Genomic DNA, 21,302 nt, shown 5'->3' with positions numbered 1-21,302 from the left:
CCACAAGAAAAGCAGGAAAGCAAGAGTCCTTTCATCTTATTGCTCCCCTTGATCTCTAGCAATGCATTTTTAGATGTTGGCAGCCCTTTGAGATAAGTCAGGTCAAGAAACAGACATCATAGGTGAAGAAATGATGGACTGAAGATGGCTCTGCAAAAAGCATAGCCGACGACTGTGGCAGAACAAAGGTTGGACATTAGAGGAAACCAAAAGGAACTAAAGATTACACTTAAAGGAGAACACTTAAATTTGACTTACTAATACAGAGTGAAACAAAATATTTTAACATTGGACACATTGAAGGATATTTTTGAACAATGGACCAGAAGTTAATTTTAAGACCCCTCTATAGATAGACTGTGTTTCAAAGATGTTGTGAAAGAGGAACAGGTTTAACCTGACAAGATTGAGACTGATCTGAACGTGGATTTAAAAATGTCAGGCTACAAGAATGATATGGAAAAGGTGCTACTGGACATGCAAAAGAAACTGGCTGATGTCTTAATAATTAAAAGGGATATACAAGTAACAAACTGGAAGAGTGACCTGGATAATTTTCCTATATTGGATTTACAAAAGAGACTTGTTAAACTTTGAAGAATTTTGTGAGAAGGGACAAAGAAAAAATGAAAAGAAATCAAGTTCTAGGATATTATTTGAAGGGACTAAAGATCAAGGTTGTTAGATGTAAAAGGAAGGAATGATAAACTTGGTTTACTTGATCAAGGTTAAAATAGATATGTTGATCTCTCTGGTAACCCTTAATGGACTTTTGCAGATCAGAACTGAATGACGAGGCTTTAAGTATTTGTTTATAGATAAGAGATGGGCTATGGAAAGAAGAGATCATTTGTTGTATTTTAAGAGAAGGTGATAAGTTACTAAAATTGTTTATACTTGTTGTATATATTTTCTTTTTCTTTACTATATTATTTTTTTCTATATTCCTTTCTATTTTTTCATTTTTTGCACTTTTTATTTATTTTCTTTTTATTCATTTTTTTAGTTTGTATTAGTTTTTATCTTTTTAATTGTAACTTTTAATAAATTATAAAAAAAGAAACAGACATTATAGGGATTCCAGGAATGCTCTTTATTATTGTAAAGTGTATTAATGTAATCTTGACAGCCTATCCAAGTTTCTCTCTGTCCTATCTTATATTGAACAAAAAATTAAGGTGGGGCTATTTTGAGTTTCTTTCTCCTGCTTCCTTCAATCTCTGGACTGTTAAATCTTTTGTCCAAGTCCCCCCTTAATAGCTTTCTCACACTTTCCCCAAGGTCAACTTTAAATTCTTCTATAGACATATGATATCTTTGAACTTACCTGATACAGCCATCAGAAGTAACACCCCAACAGGCTTTCTAATTTATCTGAAATAAAGATTAGTATATTGTGGGGCTATGTATTCCAAATTAATTTTGAACAATAAGGAGAAATATTTATTATTTATTAATTTTATAAGCTGCCTGATCACAAAGCAACTTAAGGTGACAAGGATGATGTCCAAAGAAGCCCATCACCGATCAAACTGTTAACATCAGCAGAACTCAGCGAGGAGTGATATCTACTTCCATTGCAACTTCCATACATAAAATAAGGGCAGGGAATCTTGACTTTTTGACCACCCCCTGGATGCCCCTGCTCCAAAATGTGCTCCTAAAGCCCCTAGCCTCCTAGAACATATTTGGAGGGAGGGTCTACAAGGAGAGTATGAGTTGCCCCATCTTGTATGCTGTTGGAAATAATTATGTCAACATAAGGACATCATTGGATCCCACCTGCATTGTTGCATCTGACATGGATCTCTTGCAAATCAGTTTTGGCTACTTAAAAATAATGTTTGTGTCCTTCTGGGTCATAGGGGACCTGGCTGGTGATATTATGCATGATGTCACCAGAAAGGGCATGGCCAAAACGTTCAGTCTTGTAGAGGCAGCAGTTCAGAGAAGAGAAATAAGGTGCTCAACTGTCTGTGGACCAAAGGTGATGGATTATGTTATGTTATAAACTTTATAACTCACTTTTGCTTTACAGGGTTATCATCTCTCTCTCCCCCCCCCCCTCTCTCTCTGTAATCCACCTGTAATTTTAAACTAAGGGCCACATCCACCTTAGTCTTAGTCTTGGGATCACTTAGATGTATTCATACTTGCACAGCCTCCTTCAAGACAAACTCAGCTCCTGATGATTCCATGGATCCATCTTAGTTTTCTTGGCAGTCGAATTGGCTTGCCACTGCCTTCTTCTGGGATGTGTTTTTGAAATTCCATGGTGGTCTCCCATCCAAGAGCTAACCAGGGATGATTTTGCTTACCTTCTGAGTCCAAGGAAGGTTCGCTAAGTGCTACCACCTGCTACAACTCACTTAACTTGATCTGGTAACGGTCTAGCATTCCCACAATGTCCTAACTTTGATTAAAGTGAGCCTTGCTAATTGTGTGTGGTTTAATAAATGGTGTGAATGCAGGTTAGTTGGCTTGTTTATGGTTCACTTTATTCTGCAAGATAGAAAACAGATTTACAGGAACCAAATTAAACCTGTTGTTTTAACACAGCAATAATCAAATGGGATGAAGGTCAAGATGCTACATTTGTGGAACCAGCTACTGTATTCCAAACTTGAGATCTTCTATGGCACTCGTGTTTTTGTTTCTGCACACATCCAATATATCCAGATATCAAGATCATCCTAAAACTGTGGAGCTGGAAGAAACATCCTCTGCAATATGCAGAAAAACCAATTAAACCTACCAAGAGAGCCGCCTGTCCAGCCTCTTCTTCCAAGCCTCCAGAAATGGGGAACCCACAACCTCCATAGATAGACTTTTCCACTGCTGGACAGGTCTCACCACCAGGAAGTTTTTCCTTATATTTAAATGAAATCTGGGTTGTTGCAACTGATACACAAGATTTCTGGCTCTAGTGACTGCAGAAAACACAGACGATCACCTTGGCATCATTTTCTATCAACAATTTGGGCATTTGTATTAATAACTTAAAATGTGTTTTTTTTCCCCGACCCACCCACTTATGTGTTTAATATGCAGGGAAAATCTGGGGGTCTTAGGCAGGGATATGATTTCTGCACATTTACCCCTCCACAGGTGGGTCCTTCCTGTGCACTTTTCTCTTCGGTTATTCGGGAACAGCAATCTTCAGTCTCGTTTAGGACACCTGAGCCTCTTAACTGATAAGGGAATTAATCCCAAGCGGGCAAAACGAACAGCAAGATCCAACAGTGTCTGATAAAATCTACAGCAATCCTTCCTCATTTGCCTTTCAAAGTCAATGGAACCTCAGCTGTGTTACTCCCAGTGAATAATCAAGAGGCTTCCAGAGATATATAGGGACATCATAATATTCCCTGTTTATGAAGGGTTATTAATCCGACGAGCTAAAAGGCAAGGCGGTGGCCGCGGCAAGGCCACTGACGCTCTGCCCGTGCAATGCACGTGAGAAACGGGCAGACCGTCGATCGCGCTGCTGGGGCCGCGATCTTGACTACGCCCTACGGACACCCGGCCTGGAAGGGGCGTAATTTTGGTGAGATGACAGCAGGATGGGGAGGCTGTTCCCGACCCTCGCAGTGGGTGAGGAGGAAGGGGGGAAATGCCTGCTCGCGCTCTCAACTCAAGCAAGGGAAAGTGGTCCTTGGATGACCGGCGCGGTCTCCGAACCCCGAAAAGGGGCCCTTCCTCGGCAGCGGGGTCCGAGTTCAGCCTTGGCGCCCCCGCGCAGGGCGGCCCCCGAGCCCCCGGGGCACAGCTGCCCCTCCTTCCTCCCCCGCGCTCGCGCGGCAAAAGCCCCCGGGCTGTCCGGCCGCGCACGTGGGCCGGGGCCTGGGCCGGGCTCAGAGGGTCTCGCGCGCGCCGGCAGGCGCTGCGGCACCGGCGAGAGGGGGCGGGGCAGGGCCGGCAGCGAGGGGGAGGGCGGGCCGTATGGAAATGAGCCGGCTGCGCCGACGGCCTTGTGGGAGACGTAGTTCCTCCCCGAGGCGGCGCCGAGACCCTCGGAGGGATCGCGGACTACCGTTCCCGGAGCGTCCAGCGAGAGGCGGAGGCGGCGGCCGTTGTGTTCGCCCAGGATGCCCGCGCAGGCGCACTGCGATGGGTTGCCACAGAGGAGCCGCTTGAAGGTCTTTCTGCCTGGCTGCTTCCTTCTCCGCCGAGCAGGAGCGCGGCCGCTCGAGCAGGTAGGAGGGCGCCTGCGCGCCTCGGCTGGCGGGGGGCCGCGCACCGCGGCGGAGCCAGGGGAGGGTCGGGAAGGGTGGCAGGGAGGGGTCCCGGGGGAACCCCCATTTGGGGAGGGGGCGTCCGGGTTCCTCCGAGAGGGGCGGGGGCGCTGGGGGAGAGAGCCGTGCCCGGGCGCGCCCGAGCAGGGGCCCTGCCTGGGCGGGGGGCGCTTTCCACAGGCGCAGTTTCCCCCGCCTGCCGCCTCCCGGGGGGCCTGGACTCCAGCGCTCATCATCCGCAGCCGCAGGCAAACGCTGCCTTTGTTGTGGATGGGGTGGGGAGCTGTAGCCCCGTATTCCGGGGGGGGCTCTCCAGGCTGTGGAGGTTTTCGGGGCGGGGGGGCCGCCCTGCAAAGACCCGGGCAGGGGCGGGGAGGCTTGCACGGGGAAGCGTGGATGCGCTCGCCGCGGAGTGGGTGCGCGCGTGACAGCGCCTGTGCGCACCGGCTCACACGCGCACCAGCCCTCGGCCAGCCCGCCGAGCCTCCGGGCTGAGGCCGCCGCGGTCTCTCGCTCTCCCCGAGGGGGCCGGTTTCTCCGTCCCTGCGGGCCCGCTGCCCGCCCCTCGGGGGGGCGGTTTGGGCCAGTCGGACCGCTGCCAGCCCCCTGGGAGGGCGCGGAGAGAGGGAGGGAGGCGAGGGCGAAGGGGCCGGGGCGGCCCTGCTAGGCGGGTGGGTGCCGGAGAAGGCCGGCCGGGGCTGGGACCCCGTGCGCGCGCCCGCAGAAGGGGCTGGAAGGACCAACCTCCGGTTGGCAGCGCTGCAGAGCCTGGAGATGGGGGGAGGGGGCTGCATGGAAATGCGTGAGAATATGTCAGCCGGAGAGGAGTGGGTGGTGAAACTGTACCTGGGAGGGGGTGAAAAATTCTGAAATCGAGGCTGGAAGAGCAGACTACAGGTTGGAACACCCCCCCCCCCGCGCCCCTTGGTTTGCTGGTTGTTTCTCCCAGCTGCAGCAAAAGCTGCCCGGAATAGGTGAGCGCTGGGGAACCTTTCTGGAGGGGTCAGGAGGTGGGCTACCTGTTCTTGTCTCCCGGATCTGAAATGATGCTTGAACGTGAGAATTGCTGGGCGCCGTTTACAGATGGGTCCTACAGAGGGTGCTGCGAACAAGGGAATGAATGGACCGGCAGTCAAGCAGGAGGTGCCCAGCTGAGGCCTTTCTGCTTGATGCCAAGCCATTATGTAAGCAAGGCATCTTGTGTCACTGGGGAGGGGAATGGAGACATGAACATGAATACGTGATATAAATAAAAATAAATTAAAAAATAGTAAAAATAAAGGCATGAATAATACAGAATTACTTTAACAAATTGCAAGTGAAATAATATGTTGGTTGTAGTCCCTGCATCTTAGGATCATTGCTTTCCTGGCTGTTTTAAAACAAGTTATTTAAAATGTTTGTAAGGCTTTTTGTTATTTACAAAAAGGGGAACCTCTCATTGTGGTTACAGAGTTTTGCTGACTCATGCGGTCTAGGGTATTTTTCCCCTGGTCTTCCTCTGTCATGTGGTGATTCCTCAGAGATATAAAATATAAAAGGCAATACAACAGGGTGACTTAGAAGGAAGCAGTATAATCCAGGTGATTGACATAATAAGGGAAGGAAGAGAGGGAGGAGGGAGGCAGGAAGGAAGGAAGGAAGGGTTAAATTTTCAGGAGGGGAAAAACAACTGTGCACCAGGGAATCTTTATTGACTTTAATGTACTCTATTAGCTCTGCACAATCCAGAAACAGGTTGCATTTAACACAGTGGGCTCCCTGTGTCTGCTGAACAGCACGAGGAAACAGTGCAATGAAGTTGTAAATCTTTGTTTCTTGGAAGGATGTGCTGGGGAATATATTTGTAATTGGTTAAGAATAAATGAAAAGAGGTTGATGGATCATTTTTGCATTATGTAAAGCTTTATCACTTCATGCAGCAAGGATGAAGACAAAGCAATGTGCCTCAGCTTTTGAGCAGAACAGTATTTTTCAGTGATTTGGGCATTTATGGCTAATGTTGTTTGTGTTGCTGACAAGAGCTCCTTTTCTATTCTGCCTAATAAAGAATTCTAGATAAACCAGTTGTTTGGATAGTTTTGCTTAACAAAATTGCCCCTCCCAAAAAAAGTCTGTAGCCCCATTTTTGTAGCTGTAATTGATTTTTTTTCTAAACCTCATAGTGACTTGAAGGAATCCTTACCTGAATAGACTCTGCATTATAGTTGATATCTGTGCCTGTCAAGTATATATTCAGATTGCCATTTGTAGAGGATTTGCTGTGTGTGATGTACTTTGAGGCTGTTGAGAAAGGGTGCTGTAGCACAGAACTGAAATGCTACTTGCAATTTTTTATGCAAACTTAAGACGAAGAGCCTGTTTCTCCTCATGTTGGATTATCCGGGGCCACGGCTGCAGGAGTCCATCTAAAATAGTATCTCTTCTGCCAGGAGTAGTGGAAGTACAGGAGGCAGGCCATATTTGGGAGTAGGGTTACAAAACTGTAATCCAACCCTGTTTAGGGCATCCTGTAAGAAGGACGAGATAGAGTGCAGCAGATGTCCTCGTGCATTATTTCTTTGTCTCTTTCTTTTTCCCCAGAGTTTTCTGAGTGGCAAACATATTTGTTAACCCTGGCGTTTACAGAAAAAGATGAAAGATATCGATCTAGGAAAAGAGTATGTTATACCCAGTCCTGGATATAGAAATATCAGGGAGAGAAACAGCCTGAATCAACGTGAAGGACAAGATGGGATCAAGTTCCGGCAAGATAAATACAAGGTCAGGAGCAATGACTGTTTTTTAAATGATATTTATTCATTAGATTTATATCCTGCTGTTATTCTAGGAGCTCAAGGCAGCTGGGGATCATTCTTCATTTTATCCCAACGACAAGAACCCTGTGGAATAGGTTCGGCTGAGAAAGAAGGACTGGCCCAAAGTCCCTAAGGGAATGAGGATAAAAGGGGAGGTCTCACCAATGCTAGTCCTAACACCTTAACCACTGCACCACACTGCCTCTGACACTAGCACTTGATTGAATTGCATCATGTCATTGATACAACTCTGTGCTACATAAATGGCGAGCGTAGTGATCTTTCACTCTAATTATACAGCATAATCAGCTTCATGCTTTGAGTGCCAATCAGTGAAAAGGAGACTATGTCTATTAAAGATTGATTGCTGTGGAAGTATGTCTGGGAAGAACCTGAAATTCAGGTTTGCTTGGCTTAGCTAATAACTGTATGTTAATGAAGCTACTAGCAAAGGTATTTCCCTCAGAAAGTGGAAAATTTAAGGGAATCAGAGCACAAACTACCCCAAAAAAATGCAAACTGCCAATATAGAGATTTAAAAGATTACGGAAACCTATTCCTAATATCAAAGAAGAACTAAAGGAATATTTTATGTTATCAGGTTTTATGTTTAGGCAATAGATGAATATTTAATACTAAATAATAGTAAATAATACATATAATAATAATAAATACATGAAACTGAAATTTCCCAGATGGGAGTCTTAGGAGCTAAAGCAGATAGTAGTGACATGAATTAAATTCTAGAATGGAACAAATTGCGTGACTTTGATCATGTCTTTGTGCAAATGTTGTAAAAGGATTCAAATGTGAATTTTACAATGTTCTAACCAGTGCATGGACAATTGTTTAAAAGAACCCCAAGGAGTGGGCAGAGAAATTCAGGAAATTACAGGTTGAGTTAACTTTATTTCTGTTCTGGATAAGTTGATGGAAACTGCTTTGATAAAACATCAATATAAGTTCTGTGGGGAATCTCACTAAAGTGCGTATGAAGCCGTTCTTCTGGCAAATAGCATGAAATAAGTGAGGGAAGGACGTGGTCCTTGGGCCTTATTCTCTTCTTACTGTATTCCTGCTGCAGGATCCCTTCTAAAAGCAACGTAAATATCACAGCTAATGGGAAACCTAATTTAATTAATTAAATTAATTAAACCTAATTTAAACCTAATTTGCAAGCTTCCATCTCATCCCAGGTTATTATCTGACTTTGACTTTGCAAATTTCATGACCTCAGCCCCAGATTAGACCTTTTACCCCTGCAGGTTGCTTTTTATAGCATCCAGCTGGCTGGGGGGAGAGAGAGAGAGAAATGGCAAGGGCTTGCATATTTATGCGAATTTGGAGTTGGCCTAATGAAAGTGTTGCCTTAGGATAGGTAAATAAAAATCGGTGAGGTAAGGTGAGGTGAGGAAACGGATGTTGCCAAAGTAATTTCTGCCTCGCTGTTCTTTTAGAGTTCTTTGGAGTGTCAACAAGCATGTGAAGAGGCGTAATTGGTATAACATTGTTTCTTTCAAGTTTCAAAGGACCTTAAGCAAAGTCCTTGACCGAGGACTTTTAAGCAAAATTAGCAGTCATGGGGTAAAAGGAAAATCCCTGAACAAGCTGAACAATATTTCTTAACCAGTATCTTTTTTTATTTTTTTTAATGAGCAGAATATGGGAGATGCCTTGCATAATTAACCCTTTGGGAAATGGAATCTTTGTTTCCTTTTAGAACAATAGAGTTCAGGGGGAATATACGGTACATCGTTGTGCTTGTTGATTAATTTAAACTTTTGAGTATCAACTGAATCAAATTAGCTGCAGGGGAAGTTCAGAAACCTTTTTTGCTGGGGATAATGAATGTATTGCTTTTTTTCCTTTTCTAATTGTTGCAGTGGTTATTAGTACCTTGCTATTGCTAATACAGTGCTGTCAGTGTGGAAATACTGCCACATAATGAAGAGTGTGGGCCACAGTTCCAGGTTCGTGGTCAGCCTTTAATTATCCCCTCGCTGCTGTTATTGTTGGACTTCCTAGTAATTTGTGACTCAGCAGAAGTTATTCTCAGCGTTAAGGGGCACTAAAGTGGCTGGTTTCTGTGTTCAGAGGTGGCTGGTGAAGTTGAGCTGCTTCGAAGCCTTTAATTAAGCGGACGCTATTGGCAAAATTCACCACAACAGTATTACTACTGGCAGGCAATCGTTGTTTTTGAGCTGCAAGGACCCGAAGTTAGCTTTCATTATATTCAGCTTGGCTTATGTCCTAAATGTCCTAAACTGCCCTCAGCGAAGCTGATGATTGCATCTTGCCTGGGCAGTGTGTCTGTTCATCCTGGGTGGTCCCTCCAGCCTCCAAATCCTGCTTCTCACTGCCAAGCTAGTTGTTGGTAAAGCATCTGTTATCCAGGATTTAATCCTGGACGAAAGTGCTGACCTGACGTCAGTCATGGAGATATGGGTGATGGAAGAGGCATGGGGTGTGTGTGTGTATCATAATTCCCAGTGCTGCCAACCAGATGACTCCATGGTAGAAGGCAAGGCGGTGGAGTGGCATCATCTATAGAAATTCTCTCTTAGTGCCCACCTGGCAATCTGCTAGTTTTAAGCAAGTGCTGCTGTGTTTGAGTGGCCAGGACAGCATAGGAATACTCTTAGTGTACCACCCACCCTCTGCCTAATATTTTCCCTCCCTGAACTAGGTGGGACAACCCAAGTCATGGCACTGAATTGCCCCAGGTTCCTTGTTCTGGGGGATTAAGCGCTACTCCGGATTTCTTGGTCTCTGTGATACCTAGTAACTGCCCAATTCATACGGCAGAGCCCAGCTGCTTTGGGTATTTTGTTTGGATGAGTCTGGATTCTGAAGGTGGACTCTGAATGTGTCATTCTGTTGTCATGCACAGATTACTCCTTAATTTAGTTCTAGGCCAATGGCTGGTGTACAAATGCTTGCAAGGTGGGAGCACTGTTAAAATGGTCCATACCTTGCACCTGGTGGGCCTGATGGTTTCATGAATGCAGTTGGGGAATTTTGACTGTTGCCTATCAGTGATTGGTAAAATGTGAGGGTGTAACAGGCAGTTTCCACTGCCACTCCTAAGCAGTCTTGTCCATCTTGCAGAGCCAAAGGGCCTCTGTTTATTATGGAGCTGGGCATGATAGAGCTGGAGTGCAAGTGGAAATGTTTTTGGGATGGATCAGAGTACAGAGGGAGGCATATCTCAAGAGAAGACTTACTTCTCTGCTTCCGTTGTATTCCCACATAGTAGTTGCACCATTCCTTTTCTGGACTATGCTGCATCTTCTTAAGCAACATACTTCAGGCTGGGGAGAATTGGCTGTGTGGGATCCCAGAGATTCTGTCCTGCCCACATGCTGTTCAGATGCCACTCAGTTGCTCCTTACCATCCAAGGAGACAATTTGTACCTTCGAATGTTGCCTAAGTCCAGTAATTACATGGATGAGGAGGGACAAGCTGAAAACCTTGCTTTTGATGGAGCTGCACTCTAGAAGTGCAGCTCCATCAAAAGTGTTCAAACACTGGAATGGACTCAAACATTCTCCTTCAAGAAGCGCTCCCCTGTCATTTGAGTTCATTCCACTGTATGGTTATGCACAATGCACCACAGGGGTACAGTCAGTGGTAAACACAGTTGCTGGGCTACGAAGTGGTGCAAGATATAGGGATTATGTGATGTCTTTAGCGAAATGCCTGCAGAAGTTGCCAATGCCAATGGCTGACCAAGCACTGTTTTGAGAAAACCTCTGCTATCAGAAGCCCTGTCTTTCTGCCATGTAGGAGAAGGCCTTCTCTTGGCTATGGAATGACATTTCCTTCAGAGTGGCATTTGGCCTCCACTCTCATGTATAGAAAATCTGTAAGGAGACATTTCTTTCATCAGGCTCTTCATTGTGAATTGATTTTAGCGTTCATTTTAATGTCTCTTTTAAAACTACTTTTTAGTTTTTAAAATGTTATTGGCCATACTGGGTCCTTACTGGGATAGAAGAGCAGGGCTTAATTCAAATAACTGTTTACCCAATCCTTCCTGAGGGAAGGAAGAGCTGAGGAATTGGGTGCTGGCAAAATAGCTGCTTCCTCTGATTTCACCAGGTGTTTTTCTTGTTTCTGGGAATGGGCAGGGAAGTCTGCAAGTGGGAGAAAACAGCTGCTCGGCTTCTGCTTCTTCCTTGTCTGACAATTGTAGCAAGACAATAGCTCTTGTTGCAGGAGGAGCAGCCACCTCACTTGCTAACCTACATCTGGACAGGATCCTGTCTCTTGATGTGCTCCTTGTAGTTTGCCTCTTCAGCATTTTAACTACTCACTCATCCTGTGTTTCCAGCATATAGCAAGAAGGACTGATCTTTAATAGGACTGCTTGCTAATGGGAAGAGCAGAATCTGGACACATGGTGGGAAAAGAAGTCAATTTTCAAAAATGCTTTGTGGGTTCCAGTATTTTTTTTAATGCATGAATATAAAATGACTCACCAATTTTCATGAAAGTCTTACCAACCCAGAAAGGCCAATTTTTGTCATCCGTTTCTAGCCACTTAACAGGGATCTGGTTAGGAGGTGCCGGTTGAAGTAATTTCATTCAAGTTTACAAATTAAATATAATCTCTCATGTACGTCCTGGTCTTTTGTCCAAGGGCCTGAACAACAGTGATCGTCATTTGAAAGTAGATATGGAGCCATGAAAACTGCTTTTCCCACACTTGATGGCCTTTTTTTTTTTTGTCCTTAGAATGAGTCACTGGTAGCATTTACTTTTTAGAAATAAAAATAGGAAAATAGCTTTGCCATTTGGAAAAAGTTAAGTTCATGATGGGTAACTCAGTGGAAACTGATTTGTGCAGCAATAATGGTGGGGAAGGAAGAATCCATATCAGAGATTATTATGAAAAGCTAAAAAATAAAACAGTTGGCTTCTGTACATAACATTCTGCATGGGCATTCAAATCTATATTGCAGCTCAGAGCTGGATGGATGGACAGATTTGCCCAAAGGATAGAATAGAATGCAGAAGGTTAAGAACAGGAATTTTCATGCGGAAAGAAGATAAAATAAATAGACAGGGTTCTCCAAATTAGCACTAGGGATGTTCTGCGGTTGGGTTGGGATTGCATGTCTGTGCCAACTTCTAACTTATTTTGCCATTTTCTTAGCTTCTTATTTCCATTTAACTTCTTTCTTTAGCCTCTTGATCATGTTCACACAACGCGGCTTCCCTTCCTTGTTTTGAAATTACATTTTTATCAAAGAAAAAAGAAAAATTGATGATGGCATAGTTGGAGTCATTGTCCCTGTGGATGTGAACAGTGGGGCTTTACTCATGCCCCCCCATTCCAAAGGAGTTTGTTCTTGGATACTGGCGATAGGGCCTCTCTAGACTGTGGAAGAAGAAAGGATTGGTTAACCCCTTCTCCCAATCTGGTGTGTGGATGTATCTGTGATTATCTGGGGCTAAAACTAACCACTTTGGGTTTAATCACCTAATTCAGTTCACCCCGTTTTTCTGTTTGTACAGCACCATACTCCCTCGCCCCTGAACCAGTTAAGTGTGTTGTGCAGAAACGTTTGGGCTGTCCACATGATTGTTGTGTGTTTGTGTGATGTTGGGGGGGGGTTCTTCTTTTTTGGAGGTGCTTACCTAGATGGAAAGGTTTGTTTGAGCAGTTCAGGCTGGAGGTTCAGGAGTGGGCCGGACTGGACCAGAGACCGGCATGCCGGAGGACGGTGGCATTTGCTGCTTTGCTGCGTTCATTGTTTTGCTGTGTTTGGTGGCATTTTTGTGGCGTTTTGCTAGTATTTTGCTAGCTACGCCTGCTGAGCTGCATTGGGCTGGTTACACTGTGCTGTCCTTGTGGTGGGCTGGGCAGCAGTTTCTTTTGGTTGGGATGCCGGCTTTGGAGTGGTTTTCCAGAGGACTGGACTGCTGCTGGACGATAAGGGTGGACTGAGAGGCGGGCTACTGCTCTTTGCCACTGCCTGCTTCCTTCCGCACTATCGCCTTTATTCTTCTGTGGGACGCTGGGGCTTTGGGGGTCTGGGTGGTGGCCGGGCGGGGGGACAACAGTAGAGTGGCAGGCTACTGTGGACCCCCTTCCCCCATGGAGGCTGCCTTCCAGGCAGCCCTGAAAAGGCAGGGAGGAAGAAACAACATGACTCCATCTGTTTTAAGTGCCTTTGTGAATTGACTGTTTCCTCCTTCTGGGTAAGAGCCAGGGGAGGAATTGGTGGTGGGTGAATGAGGGGAACCCTCTACCAGCTGGTGGAAACGGCAAGGAGGGGAGCCTCTGTGTGTATGAATGCGTTTGTGTGTGTGTGTGTGTTCTATAGTGTGTGGGAAGGTGGCGGCTAGGTACCCTGGTGGGGCTGAGAGCTGGTGAAACTGAAGTGCCTCAGGGTGCCTGGCTTCCCCTCCCAGGATTAGGATTAGGGTTCTAAGCTTAAATGGGCTTAATACTAAACTTAAATGGGCCTGACTAGTTTTTGACTAAAGTCAAAGAAACTCAGGGATTTATTTTGTTGATCTTGACTTTGTACAGTTTTCTGGTAGTGTTACGGGAGTGCCTTGCCGTCATCTTATTTCTGGATCTTTTCTAACTTCCCAGTATACTCAGCTGCCATGGGATTCCCAGGTGATTCCCATTCAAACACTAGTTAAAGCTGACCCTGCTTAGTTTCTGAGATAGGCTAACATTAATTAGATGCTGGTACTTGTTGAGGTGAAAATCAAGTAGCTTTCTTGATCCCTATAATCTTGGACTTAAAGTAAGGCTAAAGCCTTAGATACTAAACTACGTATTTGACCAAAGGCAGAATATCTGTTCCATACAGCAGAAACCAAGATGGCTTGAGGGGAAGCAAGTTGCCCAAGAAACCTAAATATAAGGCAGAGATTGGGGCTCTGTATGAAATAGAAAATCACATAGTTGCTACCGCAAAGCATAATGAATTAACCATTTCACAGAAGAAAAGCTAAAGATGCTGAGGGAATGTCCTCTCTCTGCTGTAAAATATCCAAACTATCCTCTCAGACTTCTCCCTAAAACAGTTTTTTTCTTTAAAAAAAAAAGCTGTCTGGTCATTTTGTTTTTTAAAAACCAGAATTCTAACTCCAGCTGCTCTACCAGCTGAGATCCACATGGTGCCCAGAAGCGTGCTGAGCGAGAGGCAGGAAGAGAAGAGAATGGAGTTGTTGGAGGGCCAAAGCTTTGCTTTTAACTACCCAGGCATTTTTAAGGATTGTTTTTTAACCCACCTTTATTACTTTTATAAATAACTCAAGGTGGTGAACAAACCTAATACTCCTGCCTCCTCCTATTTTCCCCACAGCAACCCTGTGAGATGAGTTGGGCTGAGAGAGCGTGACTGGCCCAAAGAACTGAATAAATAAAATAAGCACAATTAAAAATAGCAGGGGCTAAATTGGTGCCAGTGAGGACACCGATGTCCTCACTGTGCTGTGATTTAATAACAAGCATCTGGTTGCATTAGGCCAGCTATTGCTATTCCTTTTGCTATTAACAGTTCATATAAACAATTATATCTAGTTTTCTCTTGATTGATATTTTAATTGACTGATTTCAGTTTGAATTAAAAACCCCGTAGGACAAAACTGTGCATAATTGCTTATGTAACCCACTCATAATAATATTAAGAGCTGCAGTGCCATTCTGCAGTCACAGATGGCTGGTTCTTCAATATTTTCCCTTTGCCACTCCCCTGCCAGCTGAGTGGCACAGTTATTTGAGAGACTGAAGACTTTTTGAATGGGAAAACCTGTCTTTGAAGGGCAGCATACACATTTTAAAAATAAGATGAAGTTTGCTGTAAAATCAAAGTTCCTGTTCTGGAAATGCTATCAGTTTTTATGCCTCAGATGTACGTGGCAAGCCTTGGGACGCTCCTTGAGGTGTAGAGTGATGCCAACCGTGCTTGAGCAGATCTGAGTGATCAGTCTCAGGAGGAACCTGATGCTTTTCTGGCTTGGGGTGTATGCAGACCTAATTAGAAAGATTTCAGATAGAAATGTTCGTTTTTCATTGCTGAATTACAAAGGACAATTCATCCAGGACAGACATAGGATGCTATAGCCTTGTCCATTCCACAAGTGTTCCTCATCCTGTTTGCTAGAAGATGTTCCCACTTCTCTCTACAGTAACCCCAGCAGTGGAGGCTATTTTCAGTCTTTTTTTTTTAATTTTTTTTATGGACAGTGGCAACTTTGAAGGGGAGGGCAGATCTAAGCAGTTCATGCTGGAGTGAAGTGTCTGTGACTTTCTGAGCCCTGATCTGAGGAAATTGAGTAGGAAATCATTCTGCCACAGCATCACAAATATAGGAGAAACTGTTATAACTTTAAGTTTTTGACATGGTGCATTTTCAGGCAGAAAAGTTCCTTGACTGTCTTAGCTGAGCTTGCGGGCAATAAGTTAGTAAGTTGCTGTTTGCAGTGCTAACACTGGTAACCTATAACATCTGAGAATTAAAAAGAGTCAAGGCTGGATTGATTCACTGTATTGTACTTTGCTGTTATCAAGGCCCACACAGCTGCACAAGATCAAGGAAGCAAGAACTACACAGATATCAGTAAAGTGTCTTTACGGAGACAGATACAAAATCTTGGAAACAGAGTCTGAATGATTTGAAATGCTTTTCCCCAGGTTCCTTTCCACCTGGGCTAAGTTGTCATGTAGGACAGGGTTCCTCAACCTTGGCAACTTGAAGATGGGTGGACTCCAAGTTGCCAAGGTTGAGGAACCCTGATGTAGGAAATAAGCTGCCATCTGACCTGCCTGTTGTCTCTTGGCTGTTTATGACACCTTTCTCTTCCTTTCCCAGCTCACAACAGTTGCTCACAGCTGGACTGATGCTATTGTATTAATTCCACAAAAGCTATTTCCCTATTCTGGATCAGGCAACGTCTGTGTCAATTTAATTGCTCTGTAACTAAGAATACAGTGGGGCAAAAAAGTATTTAGTCAGCCACCAATTGTGCATGTTCTCCCACTTAAAAAGATGAGAGAGGCCTGTAATTTTCATCATAGGTATACCTCAACTATGAGAGACAAAATGAGAAAAAAAATCCCGAAAATCACATTGTCTGATTTTTAAAGAATTTATTTGCAAATCATGGTGGAAAATAAGTATTTGGTCACCTACAAACAAGCAAGATGTCTGGCTCTCACAGACCTGTAACTACTCCTTTAAGAGGCTCCTCTGTCCTCCACTCGTTACCTGTAGTAATGGCACCTGTTTGACCTTGTTATCAGTATAAAAGACACCTGTGCACAACCTCAAACAGTCACACTCTAAACTCCAGTATGGCCAAGACCAAAGAGCTGTTGAAGGACAGCAGAAACAAAATTGTAGACCTGCACCAGGCTGGGAAGACTGAATCTGCAATAGGCAAGCAGCTTGGTGTGAAGAAATCAACTGTGGGAGCAAGAATTAGAAAATGGAAGACATACAAGACCACTGATAATCTCCCTCGATCTGGGGCTCCATGCAAGATCTCACCCCGTGGGGTCAAAATGATCACAAGAATGGTGAGCAAAAATCCCAGAACCACACAGGGGGTCCTAGTGAATGACCTGCAGAGAGCTGGGACCAAAGTAACAAAGGCTACCATCAGTAACACACTACGCTGCCAGGGACTCAAATCCTGCAGTGCCAGACGTGTCCCCCTGCTTAAGCCAGTACATGTCCGGACCCGTCTGAAGTTTGCTAGAGAGCATTTGGATGATCCAGAAGAGGATTGGGAGAATGTCATATGGTCAGATGAAACCAAAGTAGAACGTTTTGGTCTAAACTCAACTTGTTGTGTTTGGAGGAGAGAGAATGCTGAGTTGCATCCAAAGAACACCATACCTACTGTAAAGCATGGGGGTGGAAACATCATGCTTTGGGGCTGTTTTTCTGCAAAGGGACCAGGACGACTGATCCGTGTAAAGGAAAGAATGAATGGGGCCATGTATCGTGAGATTTTGAGTGAACACCTCCTTCCGTCAGCAAGGGCATTGAAGATGAAACGTGGCTGGGTCTTTCAGCATGACAATGATCCCGAACACACCGCCCGGGCAACAGAGTGGCTTCGTAAGAAGCATTTCAAGGTCCTGGAGTGGCCTAGCCAGTCTCCAGATCTCAACCCCATGGAAAACCTTTGGAGGGAGTTGAAAGTCCGTGTTGCCCAGCGACAGCCCCAAAACATCACTGCTCTAGAGGAGATCTGCATGGAGGAATGGGCCAAAATACCAGCAACAGTGTGTGAAAACCTTGTGAAGACTTACAGAAAACGTTTGACCTCTGTCATTGCCAACAAAGGATATATAACAAAGTATTGAGATGAACTTTTGATATTGACCAAATACTTATTTTCCACCATGATTTGCAAATAAATTCTTTAAAAACCAGACAATGTGATTTTCTGGATTTTTTCCCCCATTTTGTCTCTCATAGTTGAGGTATACCTATGATGAAAATTACAGGCCTCTCTCATCTTTTTAAGTGGGAGAACTTGCACAATTGGTGGCTGACTAAATACTTTTTTGCCCCACTGTATGTCTAGAAGTACTTTGTAACAGTTAGAAATGTTTGCAGAATTTTTAAGAGCTTAACTGACTAGACAGATGTGTTTTTCTGTCTGAAAATGACACATAGGAGAGCTCAGGTTATGTTGAGCTCCAGGTATTTATGTGTATGTAGCTTTATATCAGTGTTTTTCAAACTTGGCAACTTTAAGATGGGTGGATTCAGCTCCCCGAATGTGTGGGATTTACAGAGGATGAGAATCTTTTCTATTGCTGTGTCTCTGGGGTAAATGGGAGAATGACCTTGGAAAGGCCTAATGTTGCAAGCCACATTTAATTTTAAAAACATCCTTTTCCTGTAATAGAAGCTGATGCTTTGAGCTTGGAAGTTTGAAATCTTTCTAATATTATTAACTGAGGAGATAATACAATAGTTGTGATGAAAAGAACTGCATTATCTGACAGTCACTCTGTCTGGCTCAAGGTGACATTACCCAGGCTCTTACAGGTATGAGCCAAACGTTTAGTGGCAGGTGACACTGATTATATTACTCTGGTTTGGGAACTTTATTGCTGTTGGCCTTCACCACCAGAAAATGCAGTGCCATCTATTTTAACAGGTGGGTGACAAGAAAAAATTGTGAAACACCGTTTCAGAGGCCTTTATAAATAACGTTCAGTATAGATAAGCAAGTGGGAAGATAAAAATGAGGTAAATAAAAAGTTAGTATTTGGATGAGAGACCACCAGGGAAATCCAGGGCCATGGACTAGACTGGGAAGTTAAAAAAAATCCTGCAAGGAGTTAATATTAAGCCTCTTTGGTGGTCCTGTTGCCAAGAAAACTGGATGGGTGTTGTCAGGTTTTCCTGCTAGCAATCTGGACTAGAAACAGTTAATCCGAAAAACAAGTGTCTCAGAGTTCTGATTAGTATAATATTTATTAGAAGGAAGGTTAAGCTTACAATACAAGGATTTCTGTGTGTGGTCTACTTTCAAATTATATATATCTGAGGCAGAACAACTCTGGCCTATTTTCTCATACTCTTTTGGTGCCAAGAGAAGGACCTTGTCTCTTTTGTAAAGGCAGGGCGGCTTGCATCTCTTGATTGTTTGAGTAAGTGCTGCTAGTCTGCTTATCAGCATGTGAAGTTATTCTCATAGATATGTCTGTGTAATTACCAGGAGTCAGTCTTGAATCTTAATTTTTTCTTAATTGGAAGAGTAGAACCCATAATTGGAATCCTGACCCAGCATTCCTGCCACAATCTCTATGAGCAGTCTCAATATATTCCCTTAGTCAGGGCTGGGGAAAAGTTCAGAAAGGGGGATAGTGACACTAGCGAATTATCAGGGCTTAGATAGAGTGTGAACTTGAGCTCACAATAAATCAAAGAAAAATAGTACGTGCACCCTGACCAGGGAATCTGATTTATTTGATGGATTGCATTCTCTTGCATTCTTCAAGAGAAAAGAGATGGTTGTGAACATTTGCGTAGTGAAATAATGAACTTTGTGACTTGTTTGGTGCTCAGTCGCACTCTGCTGAAGTGTTCCTTATGCGCTAGTTAAGAAGATTATTACATGATGATAGGTAATTCAGAGTTCTATTTCAATTTTGGGAAATTCCCATCAACTTAATTAGTGGAGGCACTTCTTAATTCAGTTTGTTGCAGAGATTTATGAACAATAGTAATTAAAGTTTTTTTTTTCTTTCTGACTAATTCTATCCATGTTTCTCAGCTGGGCTCACTGTCAAGAACAAGCATGCAAAAAAAAAAAAAAGGAACTGGAACCAAGGTTTTCTGAATATAAGGCTGTAAAATAGATATTTTGGTAGGTGGCAACCCATAGCTGACCTTGAGTGATCTCATAAAGCTAAACAGAGCTAGCTAGTCCTGGAATAGGAAATCTCTAGGGACTATCAGTGCTGTAGGCTAGAATGGGAAGACAATAAACTCTGATGAACTCAGTGGCAAACCACTTCCTTCTTGCTGCCAAGAAGCCAGAGAGCCAATATGCTTGAGCTTTTCTGTGACATCTCCCCCCACCAACTTTTTTTAACATCCTCTGAGGAATATATTTTTTCAAGGGATTTAGAAAAGTGCAAGAGATTATCACCTATCTCATTGTTCAACTGTCATGAATGCTAGTGCTTTTTAGCACAATTTAAATAACTATAGAGACTTGGAAGGAGTCTGGTAGCACCTTTTCTAACTAACACATTTTATTAAAAAGCATAAATTTTTGTGTAACTCACAGAAGCACATGGCTTTTAATAAAATGTGCTAGTCAGAAAAGGTGCTACCAGACTCTGATTTTTTTGCTACCCTAGGAGACGGACATATAATTAACATTTATAGTAAGGGTCTTTTCTCTTAGCCAGACAATTATTCAAATAAAAAGAAGGGCCCCTCTGTATTTAAGAAAGAAAGCCAACCCTGTTTTTTTATTATTATTATTTGCATTATCTGCCTGGAGTGGACAATACTCTCTTCAAATCACTCAAAGCAGTCTAGCCACATGCAAACTACGAATATGTTTTAGAAATGCTTGTGGGTGGGTGGGGGGGAGTAAGTGGCATTAATATGCAAATATATCTAACAGATGTCTCATCTGTTTCATTCAGGGTTTGAATCAGAAGTCATTACTAGCATTTAGTTCTCAAGAATAAGGTGATGATACACATTTTAGTATGAGTAGTGCTCAAAATCTCAGGGGGCACCGCTTGGTCAAGCTTTCTTGCTCTTGAAAGCCAGAGGGGGTCGTGCATGGTTAACACATGAATAGGAGATCTGCAGGAATGTCAGGGTTGTAGGCTAGACTGAGAAGTAAAAAAAAATCTGAGGAGGTTCATGACTTGGGAGTCCTCTTGGATTCCTGACTCCTGCTAAAAGACTATGTGGAAGCCATGGCCAGGAGTTTTTCTCCTGGTGTAACTAGATGACCCTATCTCGACCAGGATGCCCTGGCAATTGTGGCTTACAGAGTGATCCCCATTTGTCTGGATTACTATAACACGCTCTCCATGGGTCTGCCTTTGGAGATGACTCAGAAGTTGCAGCTGGTACAAAATGTAGCAGTGGGAAATTGCTGTGGGACAATCCTGACAATCCAGAATCACGCCTGTTTTAAAGTTGTTGCATTGGCTACCAGTAGCTTCTGAGCCCAGTTCAAAGTGCTGGTCATTACCTTCAAAATCCCATGCAGCTCAGCACTTGTTTGCATTTGACAGCACCTTGCCAGAGTAGAATCTGCCCATCTGGTCCAGTCCTATAAAGAGGGCTTGTTGTGAGCCCCCCTCCTTTTAAGGTATAGTGGGGAACAGCTGGGCCTTTAAAGTACAGAGAGAGTCACCTGATCCCTGAGTATCAATAGAGGAAAAGAAAGGGGATCTGTCAGGTTTTGGGGGTCTTTTGTGAGATAGTTGGCTGGAGTCCTAGATGAGGGGTGACCTCAGTCAAGGCTGGAAATTGAGCTGTTTGGCCTGTATAGGTAGTCCTTGATTTACGATGGCAATTGTGATCCAAATTTCTGTCACTAAGCGATGCAGTCATAAGCGTGATGTCACACGGTGTTACAAGATGCAAAGGAAAGGGGAAGATTGGGTTTACCTGATTTGAAATTGTATTTTGCAGCTTACTGTTTGGTTTGGATGAAAGAGTGGGTGTTGCTGAGAAATAGAAGGCTTTTGGAGTTAGAAGAACATGACCTGAGATTTGGGTGGCACGGATATTTGTG

The 21,302-nt window shown here is 43.9% G+C and overlaps 1 protein-coding gene across 4 annotated transcripts in view; it reads left to right on the top strand.

Annotated features, from left to right (window-relative positions):
• The first annotated feature begins 4,038 nt into the window (after nt 1-4,038).
• The window catches only part of ABCC5 (ATP binding cassette subfamily C member 5), a 64,280-nt gene continuing 47,016 nt past the window's right edge, over nt 4,039-21,302 (top strand). For 3 of the 4 annotated variants that reach the window (XM_088132435.1, XM_088132436.1, XM_088132434.1), the window contains exons 1-2: nt 4,039-4,196; nt 6,819-6,998. In XM_088132435.1, coding sequence (XP_087988561.1) covers nt 6,870-6,998 — 129 coding nt within the window. In that variant the 5' untranslated portion in view covers nt 4,039-4,196; nt 6,819-6,869. The remainder of the gene's footprint in view (nt 4,197-6,818; nt 6,999-21,302) is intronic. The other variant, XM_088132437.1, reaches the window with a different exon arrangement.

Source organism: Python bivittatus, unplaced genomic scaffold (assembly GCF_059951505.1).
Source record: "Python bivittatus isolate LINGU-HERP-01145 unplaced genomic scaffold, Pbiv_v1 ctg000980_np1212, whole genome shotgun sequence".
Classification (NCBI taxonomy): domain Eukaryota; kingdom Metazoa; phylum Chordata; class Lepidosauria; order Squamata; family Pythonidae; genus Python; species Python bivittatus.
This window is presented reverse-complemented; position numbering and strand designations above follow the sequence as displayed.